Source organism: Ambystoma mexicanum, chromosome 4q (genome assembly GCF_040938575.1).
Source record: "Ambystoma mexicanum isolate Mex_15411 chromosome 4q, UKY_AmexF1_1, whole genome shotgun sequence".
In the NCBI taxonomy this organism is placed as follows: domain Eukaryota; kingdom Metazoa; phylum Chordata; class Amphibia; order Caudata; family Ambystomatidae; genus Ambystoma; species Ambystoma mexicanum.
Window position 1 is genome coordinate 725,295,140 of NC_090928.1, and position 25,727 is coordinate 725,320,866.

Below are 25,727 nucleotides of genomic sequence, written 5' to 3' on the forward strand. Positions count from 1 at the left end.
ATATTAACCAATTGAACCCCCATATTATTTTAAAGGGAGCGGTGTCCCCGCAACCCCGCTCCCATTTACCCCAAAAATGATCCCCACTGATAATATTGCCTAGGACCCTTCCAGACGACCATATATATGGCGATGTTATTGGTGGGGATAATATTGCCTGATACCTTTGAAATGTGTCGGTAGGTATGCAGTGTTTTGACCGCTGAAAACAAACACTGGCGTTTTCAGCTGTTATTCAATATTTTCCCTACGTATTCTAGGACTGGCGATTGTTTAGATACTTGCACCAGTCCTAAAATATGTTGGTGAAAACAGATAGAGCTGTGCCAGTATTCCAGAGTCTAGGGGCACACAGTGCCAGGAGAAGACCTGTTTTCTTGGTCTTCCCTTCAGGCATCTCAGTGTGCTGATGTGTGACTTCTGATGCTTAAAAGACATATAGTCGGTGCATTTATCAGCCGGGCACGATGGGACTTTTGAAGGAGAGTCCGGCTTGGAGGGTAAGCAGTGTAGCTCTCTCAGGGTTAGGTGTGTCTCAAAGCTATTTTTTATGTGTATTGTATTTATACATTTAGACAGTCAGGATGTCGTTTAGATCAGATGACAGTGCCAGTCCAGGGTGAGGGTGTTTTTGGAATATTCAGTGGGTAGTAAGTTGTGAGTACGCCTGGTGATGGGGGCTTAGATTCAACAATGAACATGGACCAGGAACATTATCAAGGGGACTGGCATACATAAGACGAACGTGCAGAGCCCAGTGCAATTCGCTCTGTTTCAGCAATATACATATATTAGGATCAGACCTGAGCCAGACGTGAAGACTTTCCCCAATAGGGTTTTAATAGGTTTTAGTAGGGCCAATTGTGCGCCTTGTGAAGGTGTTAGGGAAGGTTGAAAGCACATGTTCTTTCAGCACTTGTTAGAAATAGGTCTTGCCCCTTTCTGGTCGTGTCAACAAACAAAACTAAATGTGGGGGTAGGTGCTCAGTGCCCCAAATAAAGCACAAAGAATTCCGAGAAGAATGTCCCCATCCTTCCATTTCAGTCGGGCAGTGACGTTTCTCTTGTGTGTAGCCTCCTTGGCATTGTTACTGTGCAGCTATGGGGTGGGGGGGGCAAGTGGGCCTCCTATTGCAGGGTCTCCGTTTGCACTGGAGCCTGGTAGTTGATTCTGTAGTTCGTGTCACTCTGGATCTAGTCTTAAACTAAGGCCTAGAGCCTCAGAAAGACCGGCGCCCACCCTAAGGTCTAATATTGTCGATGTCTCCTCTCTGGTGGACAAACCAGTAGGATCTTCCTGCAATGTCGTCAGGCAGGTGTGATTCACTAAATCTGCTACAGATAGAGGTGACATTTCTCTCTCATCTGAAGAGAGCCTTTGTCTGCCTTCATCACCTTTCGTGTCAGAAAATTTAGTACGTTTTAATTTTCGCCCAAATTTGAAATGTAAATTCAGAATGGGTGGGGCTAAATGACAGCCTTCATTTCAGAGCAGATTCTTCAATGGATGACAAGAGTCTAGATGATATATTGAAGTTTTTTAATTATAAGTCCAGCTTCCTTGACCCCTCCCCCTCTGTCCTCTGCCAGAGTGTGTTGCCTTGCCCGTTTTGCTGTCTCCTCATTGTCTGGCATCCTCGTATGGGCTTGTTTTTCCAATTTTTCCTTCCGTTCCTCTTCCGCAGGTTGCATATTTTTCTCACACCCTCTTTTCCATTTTGTTGTCCTGGTGGAGTAACTTGAATTTGTCTAAAAAATGTATGCGTTTGCCTCTGACATCAGGGTCAGAGGTTTCTACTTCTGAGCTGCTAGGATCTTCTGATATTGTTGTAGTTGGCTTGGTTATTTTATCTGGATCGTTGAGCCCGGCCTTAATGGGCCTTAATGGGTCCATCAAATTGTTTCGCAAAGGTATTGATGTGGCCTTGCTCATAGTCTAGCCCATCTCTCTAGCCCATTTAAGTTGTTTCCTTTGTCTTATTTCCACTTCAAATCTTTCCAGATTTCCATCCAGCCTTATGATATGCCTTTTGCATGTATCTGCTTCTTCACAAGTAGATAGTTGCTCTTCCATCACCTCAATATCTTTTTAAAGTAAAGGATCCATGTCCTCAAATGTAGGTGTCATCAGAATTTGCAAGCCTCCCAGAATGATATAGAAATATATACATATGGGTGAATGCTTTTCTATGTTCTCCCTTCTTAGTTGCTATGATACAAATACGCACATTTGGAAATACATAGTGGTAGTATACAAACGTATTATAGTGTTGAAAGAATTGCGACAAATAATCGTAGGGTTTCATATTGGATAGCCTTTTGCATTTACCAAGAGGCATTTATAAATGATTCTTATATGTTCCCTACTATTTAAATCGGGATGGACCACTGTTCCCCATTTAAAATAAAATTTAAAATAAAATAAAATATTATGTCACTTTAAAATATTATGCCACGTTACAATATGCCTTTCTTTTGAATTAACAAATGCTTATTAGAAAAAACCTGGTATTTCTATGCATTATATTCTAATGTGCTTTTTAGCAACCATGAAATGCATGTTTACCTCCTAACTCGTAATGACCCCCAGTGTCTCATAAACACTTCAATGACTACAAATCTGTTAAACAATTACAGCAGGAATGATCAACATCAAAAATGGCCACAGTATCACGTGGTCTTCAGCACGTGTAAGAGAACAGTAAACATACATTTTTTGCTTTAAACAACATTAGTCAGTTTGCATTTGTTGTCATCATGTGCTGTAAAAGACCGTGTATGATAGTGTATTTTTACAAAGTCTAAGTTTTAGTGATCAATCGGGAGACCTCAGAGGAGGTACTCCTATGCCCGACAGAAGGATGACCTCTGGATCGGTCAACGTCAGATCTAAGGTTAGAGATGTAGTAGCAGACTATGGCGTTGCCCAATTGGGGTGCACAGTATCTGCTGACGTTTCAGCTCGATGGAAGGGGCGCCTTCTTCTAGGGCCAATAAAAATCAAGTCTCTCGGTGTGTGGGACATACAAAAGTAAAGTGTGTTAGAAGGGCGCATATGAAAAAATAGAGGAAGGGCAAAACACATATATGTGCATTTAAAATTTTGCAGTGCGTAATGCCCGGTTCCAGTATACATAAAACTAACCTTGCTGGGAGCTCCAAAAGGGAAGGCGTGCTCTTAGAATAGATGAGGGGCAGCAGTTGGATGGGGAAAACGCGGTTCCGCCGGGGTTCATGAGCAAGGGTCCTCAGGGAGGGACTGGAGCTCGCTACGAAAGCTGAACGAGGGGCCCTGTGGGTAGAAGTGACAAGGCAACATGAATGTAATCCCTAGTGGCCACAAACGAAAGGACAGAGCAACAAGAGAGCTAAAATTCCAAACTCCAAATTACCTGGGGGGCAGTGTCGTCGGGTTACTCGGGGTGGATCCTCTTATGGAGGAGGCGGGATCCCTGCGTGTGAAGAGCAGAGTGACTGAAAAGGGAAAGGGAGGCATCGTGAGTGGGTCCCCTGGACTCAGGGAGCGGCGGAACAGTAGACCAAGAACTGAGGCATATTGCCTTGTGGAGATGATGAAGCATGGTAAGGCAGACGTCCTTGCCCAAAACGGAAGAGCCCCGGCGGGTGATACAGCAATACGGCCAAAGTCAAATGCTGCAAAATGGGGGCCTGTGGAGGCATGAAAAGACACTTGAGATGCCAGTACAGGAGCGCCATAAGGTGCAAGGGGGCGCAAGGGTAATCCGATTACCTTTGGAAAAGAGATGCAGGATTGGGAGGCGTTAGTCCTGATCCGAAGCCTGTGCTCACTCTGCCGCACTGAGGAGAGAGGAACTGTGTGATTACAAAATCCCAAACTGTTGGCATTACCAATGCTTGTTTTTTAAAGTCACAGTTTCTTTGTTTCGTTCAAGGAGTGTGGAGCGTGCTCTCATCGGCTATTACAAAGCCTCGTTATCTAAACCTTAAATTTCCCAAATCTCGTCTCCCTTTTTTCTTGGTTTGCCTACTGTGCACAATAGCACACAAGTAATGGGAACTTGAGGACCATTGTTCTCTGTATGTACCTTGTGAGTACAGACCCTCAAACCATATGTAATCAGGGGTTTCCCATAACACGTTTGTGTTAATGATTCATCCAGTTCTGCTTGATTGTGTTTTTTTGTGTTAATGCTGAGCTAATGTATCATTTATGAACCGATTTGAATTTGCCTGCGGGGGCCAGTTCTCTGCTCCTGTGGAATTCTACGCCCTCAGATAAAAATGTCCCCCTCTTGAGAAACGGTCAGGATCTCATCATGTTCCCTGTTCTCCTGGGAAATAAAAGCCGCGCGCTGGTGAGCGATAACCTAACGAATTACAGCTCCCAGGCAGAATGAGTCATTTAATATTGATAGAAAGTGTGCTGGCTGCGAGAAATAGTTTCACGTTTATTCTCAGCCAGCAGACATTAATCTACAGTTTCCGTGCAAGGCGAAGATTCTCAGATTCGGTTTAATTAGTGGCTCGCCTGGCTGTTTTATGTCCAGGTGTAAAATCCTATTTTTCAGTGCAGAACTGGAGTTAACCCATTTCAGTCATTAATAAGATGTCTCCGGAGGATAGCTCAGGGGCAACGTGCTCGCCTTGGCAACAAGACTACATGGAGCAACACAGGTTCGATCCCGTAGCCGCGCTCAAAAAACCTTCGGGTAATAAGTGTTATAAATGACCATATCCACTAAAACCATTAAGAATGCTCGGTGTCGATGCAGTTAGCAATCTCTGTTATTGACCCCAGACTTCAGCAGTAGGCTAACGGCCCATGGCAGAATCATGGTTGCAAATGTGGTTCTCCATTCACCATCTGTGAGAAATGATCCCAAGCACAAGCACTCACCTTCATCTTCCCAAAAATGCGTGCGAGTTAAGGACCCACTGAAATTATCACCGTGTGCTTTCTGGTCATGTGATGACATCCTTTGTAGATAGTGTCGCACAGAGTCAATGCGAATGATGTTATGTTCGTAAATAGAGTTAGCTAATAAAAAGCCTACGTGGCCTTTTCTTATTTTGGGAACAATGCAAATGCATCTTAATAAATAAAGCACTTTTATTCCATATTCCACAATTTAACCATTTGTGTGCCCTGGTGCGCGAGGCGTGGGGCATGGGGGGTATGTCTTCAAAATGTAGGCTCTTTTAGACATTAGGACGAACGGTTTAGAACTCTGTGTACTAAATTCAGCAGGTTAAGAGAAGATTCTGGGTGTGTCCCTCCCCCGAAGTTTAGAGACTCCACGAATCACCAGTTCGATCGTTGTTATACGCTTTTGTCACCGTTTCACTTTTCTTGTCCTTTGCCTGTTAGTTTACTGGTGTGATGGGCAGTCGTAGTGCTCGCTACTCTACTTGCTCTGTTATTTCAAAATGGTCCTGCTGATGGTTCAGTAACTGGTGGAGTTTTTCATCTATTTTGTTTATGTTTCGGCACGCATGGGACCAATATGCGCAGGCCCGATGAGGCAATCATGAAGGGGAGACATGAAGCCCTGGCAATTACAGACATGGTTCATCTGTTGCACGGCGTACAAATCTTCTCCAAGCTGGATCTTAACATGGGATATCATCATTTACAGCTGAGTGCAGAGTCCAGATGTATCACAACCTTCATCACGCACTTAGGGTTGTTCAGATACAAGCGGTCAAGCTTTGGAGTATCTTCAGCCGCAGAGATTTTTCAATCCGAGATAGATAACGTCTTCACACACATCCCCAACTGTCTGAATTAAAGTGATGACATTTTAGTATTAGGACAGGTTCAGGAGCAGCATGATAACACGGTGGCCAGGGTGTGCATGGCTCTGGGAGCAGCAAATCTCTCACTAAACAAGTAAAAGTGTGAATTTCAGATAGGTACTTTACAATTTGTCAGACACATATTCTGAGTGCAATGAATGAGGCCAGACCCGGAAAAGTTGGCTGCACTCACCAACTCGGAGCCGCCCACAAAAGTGTCAGATCTACGCTCCATTTTAGGACTCACCGGTTCCTGCACAATGTACATACAGAACTTTGCGTCAGTGAGCGAACCCCTCCACATGCTCACCAGGACACAGGTGCCTTTTATATGGTCCGAAGCATGCCAGGAAGCATTTGAAACTATCCGGCTGCGCATTTCATCAGCAGACAGCATAGCATATTTCAACACAGCTCGGGACACTGAGCTCACAGTGCATCCCAGTCCTGTGGGATTGGGGGCCATCCTGGCTCAAGTGGGCCCGGAGTCACCAGGCAAAAGACGCATTGTATCATATGCTAGTAGAAGCTCAGCTTGCATGGAACAGGCATACTCACAAGAAAGAGAAAGAGGGGTTGGTGTTCGTGTCGGCCTGTGAGCATTTTCACTTATTCATGTAAAGGAAACCATTTCCTGTTGTGACTGACCATCAAGCAATCCTGTTTATATTTGGCAACCCACAGGCGCAGATGCTGCCCAGAATTGCACGATGGAGCCTCTGACTCCAGGACTACCAATTTCGTATATTACAAGGAAGAAAACCCAGCCGATTTGCTATGCCGCCACCCATTGCATCGGCAGAAACAAACTCCCCAATTGCAGAACAGTATATACACTATGTGGCCCAAGAGGCCACAACGGATGGGGTCGATGTCACACAGATTGCTCAGCAGTCTGAAAATGACCCCGCCATACAGATCATCCTTAGCTTCCTATGGTCTGGAAGATGGAAGCAGGCCAAACAAATGGGGGAAAACACCTGTCCTGAGACAAAAAGGAGCATGCAGGGACTTCTCTTAGTAAAAGAATAACTGAGGTGGGCTGAAGGAGTGCTATTGAAATATACCAAAATAGTAATACCTCAGAGTATGAGGGAGAAGATGTTAGAACTGGCACATGAGGGACACCGAGGCATAGTGTCCACCAAGAGAGTCCAGCATCACATGATTTGGTTGTCACGTCTGGATTGTCAGTTGAGGAGCTGCTCAAGGATTGCCGCACATGCACTGTCCTATATCCACACACCAGACCTGAGCCTCTCCAAGTGACGGAACTGCCTGAGCATGTGTGGGACATAGTGGTCATTAATTTCTTTGGACTCGTGGCGGGAGGAGGCCACATACTTGTACCTTTGGACAATTGCTCCCAGTATCCATACATACAGATAGTGGCATCCACAGAGGTCTATCACACCATCCCGCTCCTGGATCGGATGTTCAGGAGTATGGAATACCCTGAGAGGTAAATTCTGATAATGGTCCCCCATTCGTGGGACAGTACTTCAAGACGTTTATTGAATATATGGGGTTCAGGCATAGAAAGATCACTCCTCTGTGGCCGCAAGCCAATGGGACAGTAGAACGCTTCATGGGAAATGTCAAAAGAACTGTCCAGATCGCACATCTAACTGGAGAACCAATGGAGAAGATACTCTATCAACTCTTTAGCAACTACAGAAATACTCTAACAAAAAAGTGCCCTATTGCCTCTCAGTCAGGTTTACACTATATACCCCTCGAGAACAGTGCTTTAATCCCTTCACTGGTTACGATTGCAAGAAAGGGTTGAGTTCAAGATCCATGCCAGGATCATCATGCCTTGCCTTGCTATGTCCCGTCACACTCCCTTCAGTCTGCCAATCAGCTTCTTTTAGTAGTACCATGTTTCCATGGTGTCTGCATAAGGGATTGCTCCTTAACAGTCGTCGTGCACCACACTATGCAATAACATCCCTTCGGTTATTTGCAAAATAGATTATCGTCTTGCTTTCCATCACGCTCTTTAAAACCATTCCTTGCCAACTTAGACACATCTGATGTTTAATTTGTCTTCAACATTTAGCACCATCATTCTTGGAGGTGACAGATCACTCTATAAAAACCATAAACATAAACCTAAAACCCTATACATAGAGACATACATATACCAGACTAGCGCAGAGGATACTCGAACATTTCCCGGCATTGCCCCCGCCCGCCACAAGCACCCGATCCAGCTCGTGCTTGTCATATTTGATGGGAGCATGGTAGAAACGTTGCCTATAATGTTGCATTGACTATGCAGAAAGCATTGCACCTGGAGCAAGACTGAACTGAAAGCCAAGACTAGTGATCACAGTGCCCCCCTGAGCATCAGACTGAAAAAGAATTGATTGAAAAGAATTTGGTTGAAATCACACATCCAAAGCAAGATAGTGACTGACAAAAACAGGATTCCAATGTTTACCTTAGGCCTGCAAAAATGGTAAATCATGGGGTAAACCAGAAGCACGGTGGCGCTTACGACAACCATATCATTGGGCTGTGCTGGAATTGTCACACAAAGAAAATGTTGTTTTTAGGTAGTGCTTGTTGTGGCAGTTGCTGCCAGTTTAAAGTGTAATGAAACGGGTATTATTTTTACCGATCACGATGATACTCATTTTATTAACCACAGAAGAATGGTATGCTGATTTGACCCTGTTGGAATTTCCAGCTGTGACCTGCTGATTAGCTACCACTAAACTACCCGAGCTCTCTTACCTTATTATTCGCACTTGCTATTTAATTAAAGAAGAAATATGCATGTCCCTATTTTTTTAACACATTTTCTTTTTTTATTTGGTTAACAGAGAACACTCAGTAAGTTCAAACATCAACATTAAAACAAAACAAAATTTCACCAATATATTATAATCACTTAATCAATCATTTAAACATTATTATACATAATTTACTGCAAATAGTTACTAAATTATTGTATGTTATTATATATGCATGTTAAGGCCAAGATTTCATCAGCCCTAACTTTTCCTAACATATCATTTAAATATTTACAGAGCGCCAACACCAACGATACTTTCCTCCTGTAGAACATTTCCAAAAGGATCCATAGTTTACACATTCTAAATTGTGCACATAGCTTCTAAAGTACTCTACTCTTTTAGCAGAGGAGTAAGCTGCTTCCTCTACCAAATCTGGGTCAGGCCTGTCCAATGCAGGCATCACATCCCATCTCTTGAAGGGTGTCACTGTAAATGGTGACAGACAAATGACCCTTTCAAGCTCTTTCTTGAAAGCTCTTTCTCTTTCGTAACTCTGAATTTTAGCACACAATGACCGCCATTAAAAGTACGCTTGCGACTCTATGAAATCCTTCGATGCCCAATCCTGATTTAAAGTTCACACGTTGCACGTCGTGTAGGATATAACTGCACCACTTTCAGGGTAGCTAGCCTTGCTTCATTTCTATACAACTACTGAAGAGGCTGTGGATTGGTCAATGTGCCTATGGAATCAAACTGTACCTATCGGATGATGCACAAAATGTCCGAAACATGTGCTGTGCTGCTTACATTCCCATGCAGAAGTGGCATGGCCTGGCCGCTCAGGCTCGACTGCTCCCATTGGGGGTAGGACAAATACTGATTTGCAGGTGGTCGTTCTTCTGCTGTAATGATGCAAGAACCTATGCATGAAAGAAATGTAATCTGTCCAGAGGAAAGCCAATGGTTATGATTTATCCAAAAGGTTCAATTTATCGCGGCGGGTGTGCCCAAACATGGGTCCCTTGCTTGTTGTGTCCAAGGAGTCAAGTGGCCTCTCATGCACGATGTCCAGCAAGGTTGAAACATGTCCAGGTTTGCTTGTTCTTCTTTGTAGAGGGTATGTGGACTAGCAGTTTGGAATGGACTACTCCTATTATTGGCAGAATCAAGACTAATTTGCATAAGCCTGATCCTCTTCAGTAATAACACAAATAGGATAATGCAACTAAATGTAGGTTACCAGAGTACTGCCAGTAGTTACAATGTATATGTCTCCCCGCCTCACTTCGCAGGACAATGGGTTTCACAAATCGGCTTTTGACAGGATCGCCTCCAACCTGGAAGGTTGATTCTTTAAAATCACTTGGAACTCGCAAACCTCTGACCTCACCTCTGTGTTTGTCAACATCCCAGAACCAGCAATCCTATGACCTTACCTCTTCACTCTCTATATCTCTGTCCTTGAAAGACATGTATCATCCTTTGACTTTCACTGACACTCAAATATTGTTCTGCTTTCCCTCCTTCACTCAAGCAATCTCGGGGCAGTTTAAAAATGGTCTCACTGCAATTTGTCACTGGCTGGGGCTGCGCTGCCTCATGCTGACCTCTTAAAAAATGGAACTGATTATTCCCCCAACTTCCAAAGAGAGTCCTCCCCTCCCCATTTCTATCTCCTTCCTGCCTGACCTTCTTGGTCCCTCACTCAAGACTCACAATGTTGGGGTCCTTTTAGATAGCAACATATAACTGCAACAATTTCTCACTACCACTGCCTCTGCTGCTTGTATTAAGCTCCTCAACATTTGTGTGAGGGCATTCCAAAGGCAGGGGGCAGGGAGTTGGAAAGAATGTAAACAGGAATCAGGACAAGGAGGGTGAGAAACTGAGAGGAAGATCAAAGCTCACAGACAGGATGGTACAGAGAAATCAAGGAATAAAGATAAGATGGGGTCAGGGCATTAATGCTCCTAAAAACTAAACAGAGAAAATTAAACTCAAGCCAAAAGTGAATTGGGAGCCAATGAAGACCGGTCAGGTAATGGGGAAATTCGGGAACACGAAAGAGGGTTAAACAGAATTCTAACGGTCGAGTAGAGGATAGAGCGCACAGGAAGAATGGCATAGTAAGGGAGAGCAATATATAATGACCAACAATATTTAAGCTGAGAAAGAACGATAAATTGCAGAAGATTTTTGGTGGAAGAAAAAGTTAGAAGATGGCAGTTCTTCTTAATATTATAGAGGTGAAACCGACAAGATTGGGCAATAGATGTGATCTGGGAAAGGAGTGAAAAAGAAGAGTCATAAAGACAGCCAAGATTGCGTGCTTGGAGATCAATAGGAATCTCAAGAGGGGGAAACAAAATAGTGTGAGGAGAACGGATAGATGCAGAAGCGGAGAAGAACAGTATTTAATTTTTTTGGGGTTAAGGCAAAGAAACGGAGAAGCCATAGAGAATTTCACCGCAGTGAGGCAAGAAGAGAGACGCATGTGAATGAAGTCGTCAAATGAAGAAGAGGAAGTGAAGATTTGGGTATCAACGGTGTACAGATGAAAATGAAAGCCGAAACAAAGTATAAGTGATGCTAAGGGAGAGGTATAGAGTGAAAAGAGAAGAGCACCAAGTAATGAGCCTTGGGCAACACAATAAGAAAGGGAGTGAGACTAGGAAAGTAACCCCTTCCAAGTAATTTTAAAAGGAAGCTCAGAGAGATAGGAGGTGGACCACGAGAGAGTAGTGTCAAAAAACCTAAGAGAAGAGAGAGTTGAAAGAAATGTTGTGTGAGTCACTCTATCAAAAGCCACGTTGAGGTCAAGTAAAACAAGAATACAAGACAATTTATGGTGGTGAGCATGAAGAATAGCATCAAAGATGAAGAGCAGGGTGGGACAGAAGCCGGATTGGTGAGAGGGGAGAAGATTATAAAGATTGAAATAAGAGTTTAGTGCCAAGTAAGCAAGTCGCACAAGAAGTTTTCAAAGATAAGGGAGAACGGAAATAGGATGAACATTCAAAGGGTCCGCCAGGTTCAAAGAATGTGTTTTAAGGAGGGGGGTGACAATAGCAGATTTGAAAGAAGAGGAAATCTACCTAAAGGAACAAGCAGAATTGATAATAGAAGACAGAGAAGAGATAAAATCGTGTAGAATAGATTGGAGTAGAGAAGCAGGTAAAAGATTAGAGGGAGCAGACATGGTGTGCGACTGAGAAATGAAATTGATGACATCAGAATCAGAAATAGTGCAGAAGAATGGGGGTTGGTGGGGTGATCAGAAGTAAAGGTGGTGGCAGTGTCAATGGAATTGACCTCATGACTAAGGGTAGAATGAGGGGTCAATAAGCTACAAATATTCTCCATTTTTGCAGAAATAAGTTAGCAAAATCATTAGGGGTAAGAGAAGATGAAGCAGAGGGTAAGGGGAAGGAGCAGATTTCCACTCTTGTGCTCAGCAACCAGGACTACTTCTCAAGCCCATCCCTTGCCCTCGCTCTCCACTCTTTCCGCCCTCTAGACAAAGTCCTCAACTTTGCTACATGCACTCTCTACCACCTACCTGGATCCTCCCCCACTTCTACCTACCGACAACATGCTTGTTTTCTCTCCATGCACAGCCGCTCTCTTTTCAAGCTCCTTCTCCTAGAATACAAACCTATCAATGGTCTTGCTCCTCAGTACCAGTATAATTGTATCTCAGTTTACTCACCATCTCGTTCCCTCTGATCCTTCTCTGCACTCAATCTCACCATCCCATACCCTCCTTCTCACTTCCACTCTTTCTCCCTACTCGCCCGCTCCAATGGAACCCACTGCCCAGAACAAATAAAGCCAGCCCAACTGTGGATCTCTTCAAAGCTTGGCTTAAACCTAACTTGATAAGAGGGTTTGGCCCTTTGACTTACCACATCCTCCCTACCTGAACCCACCGCTGCCTCCAATGATGCTTCATAATGTAATTTTGGATATGTAATAAGTACTCCTCCTTAGTTTGACACACTTGCCCCCCATGTTACTTTTCTAAGTCACCTATTTTCTAATGTACATTTTGTTTCTGTTGGTCACTGGTATGGTATATGTCCTCATTTTATTTTTTACAACCTCCTAAACTGGCTCACTATTAATTCTAAGCTGTGAAGCAGTCTCACAACAGGGATAACACAATTTGCATGAAAGCTAAACCTTTGAAAAAAAGTGGAATCGCCAGAGCAAGATCCAACGGCTGCAAAGAGCAGATATACTGGCTCACTCCTTGTCCTTATCTTTATGCAATTGTACAGGCACTCCTCATAGGAATAATGATGTAATCTGTAAATGCATTATGGTAAGTCATTTCTGATGAAAATGTGCATTCTTTTTCTTCAATTAATTACAAATATAAAAATGAAGCTTTCTATTCATCATGTTTTGGTGTCGACTGTAGGAACAGCAGAATTTGGGAGGTTTAATGGCCTGAGGTTTGTGTGGTTAGGATTCCAGAATGTATAGAAGTGTATTCATTAGGACATACATCATTACACCAATGAGTAACCCCAATTTAGGTTACTACCTATCTAACTTCTAAAACTCGGCCATTTTGATCCCAGATGAAACACAGACCATAAATGCAGATGCCATATCATGTGTATTCTAGGGCATTTCAGACCATTTTCAGGGTTGACCACTGTTACGCGAGGCACCTGATTCAGATGGTGGGTTATTACGTATCTTATATTGCTTGGGTTGTCCGGCCAATTCACTTTTAAATCTGAAATGGATTAATGCGAGTTTATGTATCATGTTAAGCAATCTGGAATTAAGGATTCTCTTCTGTTTCCCTTCGAGTTTATCTCTGCCTTATTGTTCAGTCAAAATAAAAGTTATTCGTTTACTACATAATTTACAAAGTTGTGAAATAGTTGAAAGCAGAATTGCATATGACTTTAACTGCAATTGCATTTTAGATATGTGTTTACTTTTTGTCCCTGCTTCAGCGTGTACATTTTCATCCTGCAAAAACTGCATCATAGGTGTCTATGGATTTTGTACAGTGCTCCATTGCACAGGCCTCCAAGCGTGAAGCCTGAGCGCTATAAATATTTTAAGTAAATCAAATAAAATGGGCATCCCAAGTCATTTATATATTGATGATTTATAAAACAATGCACGCCCAACTAAAGCCAGTAGGAGAAAGATCATGTGGGGAAAAGTAGCAAGAAAGAACAGAATCTCAGACTTGTATGAGTGGAGATGGAAAGAATGAGCAAGAGCGGAAAAAAGAGTGAGAGACGCAAGAGTGATGCCGAGCAGTCAAGGAAGAAAAAGAAACAAGATTTGAGCTTTGTCAGCATAAACATGACACATCAGACCAAAAAAGATAACACTGGAAGAAAGAGGAATGGTATAAAAAGAAAATAGTAGATGTCCAAGAATGGAACCGTGAGGGATGCAAAAATGGGGAGAGGAAGAATGATCAGCAGCCCAAGACACAGAGCAGGAGCACTGCGGAAAGGTAAAAAAGAAAATCAAGAGAAAACAGAACCAGAAATACCAAGAGAAGAAAGAGAAGAAATGAGCAAGAGCGGAAAAAAGAGTGAGAGACGCAAGAGTGAAGCCGAGCAGTGAAGGAAGAAAAAGAAACAAGATTTGAGCTTTGTCAGCATAAACATGACACATCAGACCAAAAAAGATAACACTGGAAGAAAGAGGAATGGTATAAAAAGAAAATAGTAGATGTCCAAGAATGGAACCGTGAGGGATGCAAAAATGGGGAGAGGAAGAATGATCAGCAGCCCAAGACACAGAGCAGGAGCACTGCGGAAAGGTAAAAAAGAAAATCAAGAGAAAACAGAACCAGAAATACCAAGAGAAGAAAGAGAAGAAATGAGCAAGAGCGGAAAAAAGAGTGAGAGACGCAAGAGTGAAGCCGAGCAGTGAAGGAAGAAAAAGAAACAAGATTTGAGCTTTGTCAGCATAAACATGACAAATCAGACCAAAAAAAGACAAGACTGGAAGAAAGACAAATAGTATCAAAAGAAAATAGTAGATGTCCAAGAATGGTACCGTGAGGGATGCAAAAACCGGGGAGTAGAAGAATGATCAGCAGCCCAAGACACAGAGCAGGAGCTCTGCGGAAAGGTATAACGCAAATCAAGAGAAAACAGAACCAGAAATACCAAGAGAAGAAAGAGAAGAGCAAAGAATGCAATGACCCAGCGCAGATAAGACCACAAGTATAAGAAAAGATGATGGTTTAAAGTAACGAGCAGAGGTTAGTGACATGCAAGAAAGCAAAGTGAATAAAGAGTGAGCAGGATGGAACCCAGAGTGAGGTGGAGGAAGGAGATGGTTAGAATCAATGTGTGGAGATGTGCAAGAGTGGACTACACGTTTGAGATGTTAACAAAGAAAGGGAGGAAGAGAAATAAGGTGATAGTGGGAAGGGAGAGAAGGATCCAAAGACGTTTTCATGAAAATTGCTAACATTTGACACTCCCTGCACATGTCATTATCCCGGGCCTTTTTTCTCGTGTCCATGTATTGCAACACGTCTGTTTTGCGTGTAGAGTGCTTCATGACTCATGCTCACGCAGTCAGCACTTCGCAGAAACACGTGCGAGTGGTCTCCTGGCAGGTGAAGGTCGAGCTCCTTTGCCCGGGCACAGTGCCCCTTTTCAGTACTGTCATGGAACAGAAGTGGTGTTGTCTAGCTGCCTTCTCCCAATAATGGTGGCCTCACTAGGCATGGCTCCATAAGGGAAGTGTGAGGGTGGAGGGGTTAGGGGATAGTGGGAAAGGCAGGAGCAGAAACGTGTGGTGTTGATGAGTGTACTTCGCACCCATTACATTTGTGCCGGTATGGATTTTTCTATTTTAGGGTGAGGGGATATGATGGGGTGGGTTAAGAGAGTATTAATGGGTTCATTGGATTGGTGTGTTGATAGCCAAGAGAAGGGATAGCAGTCTATGTTTAATAGATCAGACCTTGTGAGTCATCTAATGTGCAAGGAATGTGATATAGGTTTAACCACTTTTAGCAGTAAGGAGGTGAGACAGAGTAGAGTGCTTTCTTTGTTTCACAGGGCTGTGGACTGGTGATGAGTGTCTTAGAAGAGGAGATCCCCGAGTGGTAACAATGATTGGGACTGTGTTTCGTGGAGTGGGTGAACTCGCTGACCAGCCTCCATTGTAGGGTATTTATGTGCATCTAGTCCCTTTACTCGAATACGGGAACCAGATACCAGCTATTTCCGGTTGTAGGTGTAGTAAAACGCACCTTGTCGTATTGTTGTGTAGTGTTGCTGTTTCATTCACAAGGTTGGACTCGGCAGGCCCAGCAGCCCATCCCCTTGGATTGGGACGTATCTGGGGATTTCTGATTGTAAACCTTGGCGCAGATTCGGGCAATTGCCTATTTTCTCTTTGGGTAGTGTGTGGCGGTTACCTATGCTCACTAACTGTTCTGAAAAGCTCTACTTAGAGCACGTTTGATGTTTGCAAGATGTCCCTTTCCTGTGGGTGGGGGTGGGTAGTCATGGTAGGATGCGCGCTACTGGCTTTAGCTGGGGGATCTGCACATTACTTTTGCCTTTCTTGTTAGTAACCAGCTACATATGTTGTTTGGGACATAATAAAGTAAAAAGAGAATATATATTTTTTTAAGTATTTGTAAAAGTGTGTCATGTTTAAAGTGAAGAGGAAAAAGACCGGGTTGGAGGAAGTGAGGAATTTAAGAGAGAGGACAGATATGGTCCTAGTACACGCTGCTGAGGGACAAAAACCCAGGGCTTGATTTACAAACGCGTTTTACAGTGGTGCAGTCCCATTGATAAATGCCTTTTAAAACAGGCCCCCACCCTTTACATTTCAACATAGCTTATCTACACTCCTAATCTCTAAGAAAAATGATAGTTCACACGTGTCCTGCCAGTGCTTCTGCCTCATGATTGCCCATCAGGGTCATAAATCATTTTGTTTGGCGCATGCTTATTTATTTTTTAATGTTTTATTTTATCTGGCATTTAGTTTGTTACAAACTTTTACCAACCAGTTACAGTCAATTTTTTTAAAAAAAGGAATCACATACTAGATGAGGGGGGAAACAGAAAGAGTAAAACGAAAATACAGTAAGAACACTCACTGAAATTGTTTTAACCCCGGAAGCGTTACCTAATCCTCTCACCCCTCTCGTTCACAGACTATTCATAACTAAATCATTCTAAGCATTTTAAGAAAAATCATCTGTACAAACTTTACAAGAACACATATCATAGCAACGTTTGCCCCTCGTATGCAGCCTCCCACCAGGCTTCAGCATCTGTTCCACATTTTTTGTTCATACATTTGTAGAAGTACAACGTTCTCAGAGCTCTCAATTCCGGGCAGAAGAAAATCAGGTGGTTTAGAGTTTCTGCTCGAGTGTTGCATAATCTCCATCTGTCATCTCCCGTAGCCCCTCAATATCTGAGATGGGTTAACCTTAGTGTGCAGTATATTCAAACCAAATCTGAGGTACAGATCCCTATGCCTTGCGCTCGGGATCCTTCGCAGGTATTGTGGTGTCACGTTAGGCAGAGCAGACAGACTCTTTGAGAGTGTGCGCCCTTTAGAATTGGATATTTCTGTTTCTATCCAATCGTCGGCCCATAATACCTTTTTTACATGTGAGGGTTTTTTACATAAAATGTCTACCGATAAACCCAGGTTTAATAGACCTTCATTACCCTGTTCCAGCCACATGTTCAGAGGCCAATTAGGAATCCCTGCCTTTTTTACCATAAGTATCCTGAATTGCGGTGGGCATTCAGCAACATTCAGTTTCCTGAAAAGGAAAAGGGTTTTCCAGACCACCCGTACGTGCAAGAACAAGAGGCCAACCTTGTGTCTTATTATCACCATTGGAACAGCATTGACTCATAAATGCTTGGACAACAAAGCCCCACCTTACCTTTCCTCCCGTCTTACACACCACACTTCCTCACAACCCACTAGATCAGCACAAACTCACAGCCTCATCCTGCCTAAATTTAAACTCCAAAAAGCGGGTGGTGTGAGCTTCCCTGTCCCAGCCTCAAAAACTCTGGAACTCATTGCCTGTCTCCATTAGAACTGAGCCTTCGTTCCAAACTTTCAAGAACAATACCTAATTCTGGCTGTTCACGCAGAACGCATGAAGCACCATCACTTAAGATTTGATTCTGACCTGTAATTTACTTTAACTGTGTATATACATTATAATATACTGTGTAATGTAATTGTGTATACTGTATATACTGCAACTTTAATATAAGAATATGCGCCCGGTTGCCCTTGGAAGACCGAGGCAGGCCTCAACAACATACATGAGGGCCGGTGTAACCTTCTGATTGTAAAAATGTATGATTGGGAAAAGCGAGAACCTACGGTACTTTCCCAGTGCAGTTAGATGTTTTATTTTGCCCCCCAGGTACTCTTTACAAAGTGTCTCACAGACACTAGCACTTATCATTGCGCCAAGATATTTTATGGAGCGCACTGGCCTGATCCAATTCCCATTTAAAATCCAACTAGAGCTCTTTTTTTCCCATCCCTGAAGTTTTCTAAGATTAATATTTCAGATTTGGTGGCATTAATCTTTAGACCATTTTGGTTTACATACTGCTGCAGGATGTCCAATTTCCTCTGTAAGTCGATCGAGGTTCGATCTAATATCACTAAATCGTCAGCGTACAGAAGCCACCCTGCATATGTTCCATTTATCTATAGCAAACACGAGGGAGCGGGATCCAAAATATCTTGCAGGTCAGAAAAATGTGTTCGGCTGTTACCCGCATCACCCATTCGTATCCGGAAAATACAGATATCCAATCCGACTCTTTCTTTCCGTGGCACGATTCTGTAATCACCGCCCGCATCCATGAAATAAAATAGAAAAGAGACTATGGGCCTCATTACGAGCATGGTGGTCCGGGAACTACGGTACTGGTAAGCATGCCGGTAACGTACTTCCCGGACCGCCATGCTGCGAACTCTGCTTGCGGGTGCCGTCTCAACCGTCAGGTTTTTCCTGGCGGGTGTAAAGGCACCCGCGAGCAGAGCACGTTGGATGCACCGGCACAACTCTGAATGTGCCGGTGCATCCGACGTTCCCATTCCCATTCAGCCCTATGGGGCAGAATGGGGATCGGGAGGCCCTTGATTCCCGCACCCGCAAATGGGCAATTACCGGGTCCGCCGAGCTCGGTATGACCCGGTTCTTGCCCATTCGCGAATGCCAGAAAAAATGCAACTCCGGAGGCAGCCGTCCCTTTTTAACGGCACGGCTACGCCAGAATTGTAATGAGGCCCTACATATCTTTTCAAATGGCAACAGCTCTTTTGTTCCATTTTTTTATGGCTGCCGTCATCCGAAAAGGGACCTAATCCCTTTTCCATTTTAATGGCAGGGGCCATTTTTTTACTTTTTCATTTCCTGATTAAAAAAAGAAAAAGAAATCATCAGCACCCCAGTGATATTCCAAGGTTGCAAATGGCTTTCACCCCCACGGCGGGGGTGCGGACATGGCCTATAACGGCCCACAGCCCGAGTTGATGTGCCCGCTTCGCTCGGGCCTACCATGGCTCCATCTGGTGGGCCACTACCAGCCATGTCCACTCCCCACCTAGGGGCTGAAATCCAAAAGCATTTAATGTGAACTGACTCTGTTGCAAGTTTACTAGCCATCTGCATGCTGGTGGAATTCTCCATGCAGAGGCTTGCTTTGATCTCACTTGCTGGGTAACAGGATTCTCGTGGTTTGTGCTGGACCCCTTCATTAATGATTTGTGTATTCGTTCAGCTTCTCCAATGTAAGAAATTCTCATGTATTGCTCACGTTTAGCACAACCACTTTTCTTTCTCACAATTTCATTGTTGAGTTTACAAATCAAACGCTCTTTTTCCCTTTTCAATAACGCAGAATGGCCAGATGACTTCACTGCACGGGGACAGCCCAATTAGAGTTATGGGATTTCAATTAGCACATAATGCATTCTGGGAGTTGCAGTCTTAGTTAACTTCAATTGGCCAAATTGCCGTTAGGCATCGCAAGTCGTGCACTGCAAGTGCAGTGCGCCGGTATGGTCGCCCTGAAATAAGGATTTATTTTTTTAATTAATTGCTGCGTATGCTTTTCTCAACACTTTTCTTCTTCTTCTTTGGGGGCACCAGTCTAGCACCCATGATGTTACTTCTCTGCTCCTCATCTTTCCTTTTTTGCTTTCCTAATTCTGAGCTGTGGTGTTTTTTATGTTTGTGTTCTCTTTCTTTAATTGAATGTGTGTTTTGTTCTGTGCTGTTTGTCCGGATGGATCGCTCCAGAATCATATTGGGCCAGCCTGCACGTCTCAAGTTTTAATCTCGCGGCAAGGTCGACTCAGCCCTTCATCGTTCCGAGGCCACTAGAGTACCATTAAACGGGGTAATAATAACACCTGTTATTGCAGGCCTTAGAAGCAGTGCGGAATCCAACCTGAGGCGCTATATAAGAACACAAAATTATTATCATTCTGTGAAGACAAGCGCGTCCTGGAAAATAGCTCTTCCTGACAGCAAAAGGGAGCAGGCCCTGGGGGCTGAAGGGTAGGAGTGTCGCAGGAAGCCTATTAACGTTGCGAGGGAGAGGGATGAAGGCAGGCCGGGGTTATTTGTGCATCTGAGCTAATGAGCACCCCGCACCCACGTAGTGTCATCTTGCTTGGGGAGTGTCACTGGATGCCACACTATTTTTTCTCTGTTATTGATTGGATGTGGGGTTGGGGCTCGGGGTCATTCAATCGATAAGCTTTTACCTTTAATTGGCTGTGGGCTACTCAGGCAGGACTGCAAGAGTAGCCTCCTCTTCCATCATGCTTTCTTTCATGTTCAGAAAACAACAGTGGAGCTCGTCCTTAATCCTACTGCAGGGCCATATTGCCCATTGCCGGAGCCACTTGCGGTTCATGCTAGTTCCCCATGCGCTCGCACCACCCTCCTGGGAGCAGCCTTGAGAGCGCTGTGGAATAACCCTGTGTTCTGATGATGCGCTAGATGGGCTTTTCATTTATTAACCCATTCGTCACCGGGCAGGTTCGCGCAGGGCTTTCACTATGGCTTCGGTTTCAGCTGACTGTCCTTTGTTGACAACAGTGGGCCGCAATGTACGGTCCAGAACATAAGATCTGTAATAACGTCTACTGGCACTTTTCTGGATCGGCCAACTACAAGGTTGCCGCTGGAGGTAACTCAGGCCCCCACTGGCATTAAACAGCCGGTATTTCTGGCACCTGTATTTCCGGTGGCGGGAATACCGGCAGTTCCCCTCACAGAGTCCTATGGGTCTCCATGGAATGGGGTATTACCAGTATTTCCGCTGCTTGTAATATCCCGGTAATACCAGGTTGTCAGACAGCGGAAACAGTAATACCATCCGGTGGTATCCCGCCGGAGTTACCGGCGGGATACCACCAAAGCTGGAATGACCCCCATTGCCTCTTTGTAATGAATTTGGGGCTCATGAAGTACCTTCAGGTCATCTGTCTTTTCAAAATACTGCATCCAAAACCCCTGCACTTTTCATCTGGGTTCCCCGTGATAGAATGGAGGTATTTATAGAGTGCGACCTGTTCATTTTGTTGACTGGCAGTACACCACCAGAGCAGCCAGGGGGCAGTGCAATAGTGCTATTCTAAAGAATGGTTGCAAAAAGGAGAGGAACACAACGAACCACCAGTGCAAGAGAGGTACATTGCCTGCTGAATCAACATACAGGCAACAGGCGCACACTGCGCGCCGAATTCACCTCAGGACCAGAAGCGCATGCGGGCCGAACTCACGTCCGGCCATTTATGATGTATGCAGAGTGCAGACACTGGTTTAAACAACTAACCGAGCAAATAGAGTGAGTGCTTTCTTGGCTGAAGCACACTGGACCCACAGAACACTTGTTTGTGTTCTGACAAGGAGTCACAACAGTTGAAGTTCACCGGTTGCTGGAAGTTCACCAGTGGCTGAAAGGGATGCTCATGTGGCAGCTCAAGGGCCTGAGAGGTGTAATCAGTCTCCTCCCCTGAGTCCACATACAGGACTGCCTGAAAACATCCACACCATCCATCTTCGTCTGATTTATAGATTTCCAATGAGCTCTTCAAAATGGCGTACATGTATGGGTATAATACCGAGAAATTGCAAGGGACAAACACATCAGTGTTTTTTTCTTTGAATTGTGGAAGAGTTTTATTTTATATATATTTTGGTTTGTTGGGGTTTTCCCTACTATGTTTAGTTTTGGCTGATTGATGACGCAGCCAACAAATGACAACTGTTACCGTGTACAGGGTAGAGGGCTGTGGAGAACAACTGGACTGACTGCTGCCTTCCAAGCAATCTAAGCTGTGTCTAACCCCCTCAAATGCAAAGTAGTGCACCTGGAAATAATGTACACAGAAGAGTTCTGTGGAGGGCGTGCTCCCTGACTCAGGAGTGTGAGGCGGGCGTGCCTTTACAACGTAAAAGGTGGAGGGCGCTACAGTTCTAAAGGATGTTTTCCTCTGTCCAACCCCATCTTCACAATGCCTACCGAATGATGGGAAAGCCTAGAGACACTTGTGTTCAGGCGCGTTATAAATGCCTTATATCACATCAAATATGACAGCGAAAACAGGCGAATGGTGAAGGCCTAGGAAATGGCTTTATATTGCTTATTAAAAAAAAAGCCAGATTTATTGGCTTCGTTAGTGCTTGCTTTCTTATTTATACTTTTTTTTTCTTGGCTTTGTCAGAACGTGCTTTTTTAAAAAATACTTTTTCCTGGCTTTTTCAATGCTCATTTCCTTTATGAGGATGCTTTTCTTGGCTTTTGCAATGCTCATTTCCTTTATGATGATGCTTTTCCTGGCTTTTTCAATGCTCATTTCCTTTATGATGATGCTTTTCCTGGCTTTTTCAATGCTCATTTCCTTTATGATGATACTTTTTCCTGGCTTTTTCAATGCTCATTTCCTTTATGAGGATGCTTTTCCTGGCTTTTTCAATGCTCATTTCCTTTATGATGATACTTTTTCCTGGCTTTTTCAATGCTCATTTCCTTTATGAGGATGCTTTTCTTGGCTTTTTCAATGCTCATTTCCTTTATGATGATGCTTTTCTTGGCTTTTTCAATGCTCATTTCCTTTATGATGATACTTTTTCCTGGCTTTTTCAATGCTCATTTCCTTTATGATGATGCTTTTCTTGGCTTTTTCAATGCTCATTTCCTTTATGATGATACTTTTTCCTGGCTTTTTCAATGCTCATTTCCTTTATGAGGATGCTTTTCTTGGCATTTTCAATGCTCATTTCCTTTATGATGATGCTTTTCCTGGCTTTTTCAATGCTCATTTCCTTTATGATGATGCTTTTCTTGGCATTTTCAATGCTCATTTCCTTTATGAGGATGCTTTTCTTGGCTTTTGCAATGCTCATTTTCTTTATTAAGAGGCTTTTATATGCTTTGGCAATGCCTACTTTCATTATGATACTGTCTTTCATTAGCTCCCTCCCTCACAGGCTTTCCCCCTTCGGCTTCACTGCTCCCCCCACCCCAAATATTTTCTTTTTCACATGCACTCTTTGGCTTGCTCATACGGATTTTGTCGATGCTTGTATTGCTGTAGTGTGTGTTCATCCCCTGCCGTATAATTTGTTGGGAAGCATGCATTGCTCCTTTCTTCGCCATTACAATTTGCATTGCATTTAATAAAAGCGATGATAACGAACACGTTCAAATATTTAAATTCAAGAGAGGAAATATTAATTTACACAGACACAGCTTTCAAAAATGCAGTCTCAAAAGGTGGCTGCCCAGTGCATCATGTCCAAGCTTAACCCCCAAGAATGACCATTTCTCTACTTGGAAGGTGAGCGGCCATTAATTATGGCCAGAAAATCTCTCCCGCCTGAGAAGGGATGTATGTCTATTGATCGAAAAGTACTGTTTTTTCTGCTGACATTTTTTAATCGATTTTTGACCGCAGAATTGTAGAGGAAGACCACCTGCAGCCCCCCACCACATTCCCCATCCCCCATCCTACCTTGGCCAATACTGCCTGACCTCCAACTCATCATCTACATTTTGGGGGTAAAATTTGATTAAAATAATTTGAGCAAATATAATTCGAACAGTTGCTATTAGAGAAGCAGACCCTTTACCCTGAGGTGGTGGACCACCGCCACGTTAACTCCGCTGAAAAAATATATAAAAGGGTTTGTTTGCATTCGGAGACTGCTATCGTGAAAGCAATGAGGACAGCAATGCTGAAATCAGGGCGCGGGGGCTCTCAGCACGTTTGATTTTTAAAACTGTATCACCAGAGGAGTTCACTGAAACACCTAACTACAGTAACTAACGTTTTGAATCCTGAGACTAGCACAACGTGAGTGGCATGGATTCTGAAAAAACTGAAAGCACCTTATTTTACCAGATTCTAATTTAAATGCCATATTTAAGCTCCAAATATGCAACATTAAACCCGAGGTCTTATTCATGCACCCCTCAACCGAACCAAAAATGATGCACACATTGAGATGGATTATGTGTTAAAAATGGTCAATGAAGGTGTTACTTTCTCAATTTCAAAAGAAAACAATAATGGGCCTCATTACAAGTTTTGCGTTACAGGGAAAGTGCTGGTAAAAGGGCAGTTAAAAGTGCCGGTCATTTAATGACCAGCACTTTTACCACAGGTTTGCCGGTGGGGGTCCCTGATTCACCTCTAGCAAAGAGCTGGAGGTAAATCAGGCCCCCACTGGCAAAAGAAAACAAAGTACTACTCGCAACGGTAACACTGGTGTGAGTAATACCGGCATTGCCCTCCATGGCGTGCTCTGCAGCTCCATGGAATGGGGATTTACTGCCTTTCTGCCACCTGAAATAACCTGGAAATTCTGGGATATAAGGCAGCGGAAATGGTAGGTCAGTTTGCCAGTATTTCCGGCAGGATACCAGCAAACTTATAATGAGGCCTCATGGCTCGGAATTGTACTTTCTGACCCACTATAAATGGTCGCAAGGACCAAAAGTTCTAAAAATGCTACCACCAAAGGTTCGAACACCAAAAGTTCAAAAGTTCGAACCTTTGGTGGTAGCATTGCAGGTAAGGAAAAAAAAATAATAATAATTGTGGCTGCAGTGGTTGCCCCCGCAACCCCCGCTCACAGTATAGTGAGCAGGGTTGCGGGGGAAACCACTGCAGCCCCCGTAGTATGTATGTGTGTTCGCATGAGAAAGGTACAAACCTTTGGTGGTTTGCATCTTTCTCTTGCGAACATTCCGGCCGCAGCAAAATCAGCCGCGGTCGGATCACTTAGAACCAATGGCTCTGCACCTTGGGGTTGTGTTCCACTTCCTTTGGAGCCACATAGAGAGTGTTTGCTGTTAGTTGGAATTGCTGATGAGAAGGGGATCGAGGATAAAGAGTGGCGCATGCAAAGGGCTTCTGCCGTGTCAGGAACGCGCTACATTTTATGCCAACATGTATTCGTAATAGGCAGCAAAATGGCGGCAGATGATACGCAAGGGAGATGGAAAAATGGCATGTTCATTATGGATCATACAGCACGGTGACAATGTGACATATGTGAGCGCAACATAATCCTCTCAAGCAATGCCAACATGCTGAGGGCTCTTTTCACGCTTATGCATTTCCTTGGCAGGAGCTTGTGATGACAGAAACCTTTGCCCATGCCTTGTACTCATTTCATAATGTTGTTTCCTTTTCATAAACAAAGTCCTCTACAACAGTAGTTACAAACTTTGATCACAAAACTAAATGGGTGCTTAGACTGCCTGTGAAGCATATTTTTAAACAATTGTGCAATAAATATCCACTGTATGAAAACGCGTTGTCTCTTTCCTTGAATGGCCGAACTTACCTCCTTGCTCATCCAACATAACCAAAGTCCTGATACCGGCATCTTTGCTCTACAATCCGGTCATGGAAGCAAGGCAAGAAAGGAAACAGAAAGAGGCATCATTGAGACGACTGAATAGAAAGTAAAGTAGGACACACCGAGAGCAGAACGAAACAAGAAAGGCAGCCAGAACAGAGGCGATGCTGTGAGCAGGAAGGAATGCAGAGGAAACATTCTTCAGTGGACCACAAGATGCTTATCCGGCTCCCTACCCACACAGAACTATATATAGCCTCTGGTAAAATGCATGTTCGTCTTCATTCACAGCAGATATGCTC

The 25,727-nt window shown here is 43.7% G+C and overlaps 1 protein-coding gene across 3 annotated transcripts in view; it reads right to left on the reverse strand.

Annotated features, from left to right (window-relative positions):
• Positions 1–25,727, reverse strand: part of LOC138467967 (synaptosomal-associated protein 25) — a 292,224-nt gene that overhangs the window by 67,830 nt on the left and 198,667 nt on the right. For all 3 annotated transcript variants that reach the window (XM_069608321.1, XM_069608320.1, XM_069608319.1), the window contains exon 4: positions 25,411–25,459. In XM_069608321.1, the coding sequence (XP_069464422.1) occupies positions 25,411–25,459 (49 nt within the window). The remainder of the gene's footprint in view (positions 1–25,410; positions 25,460–25,727) is intronic.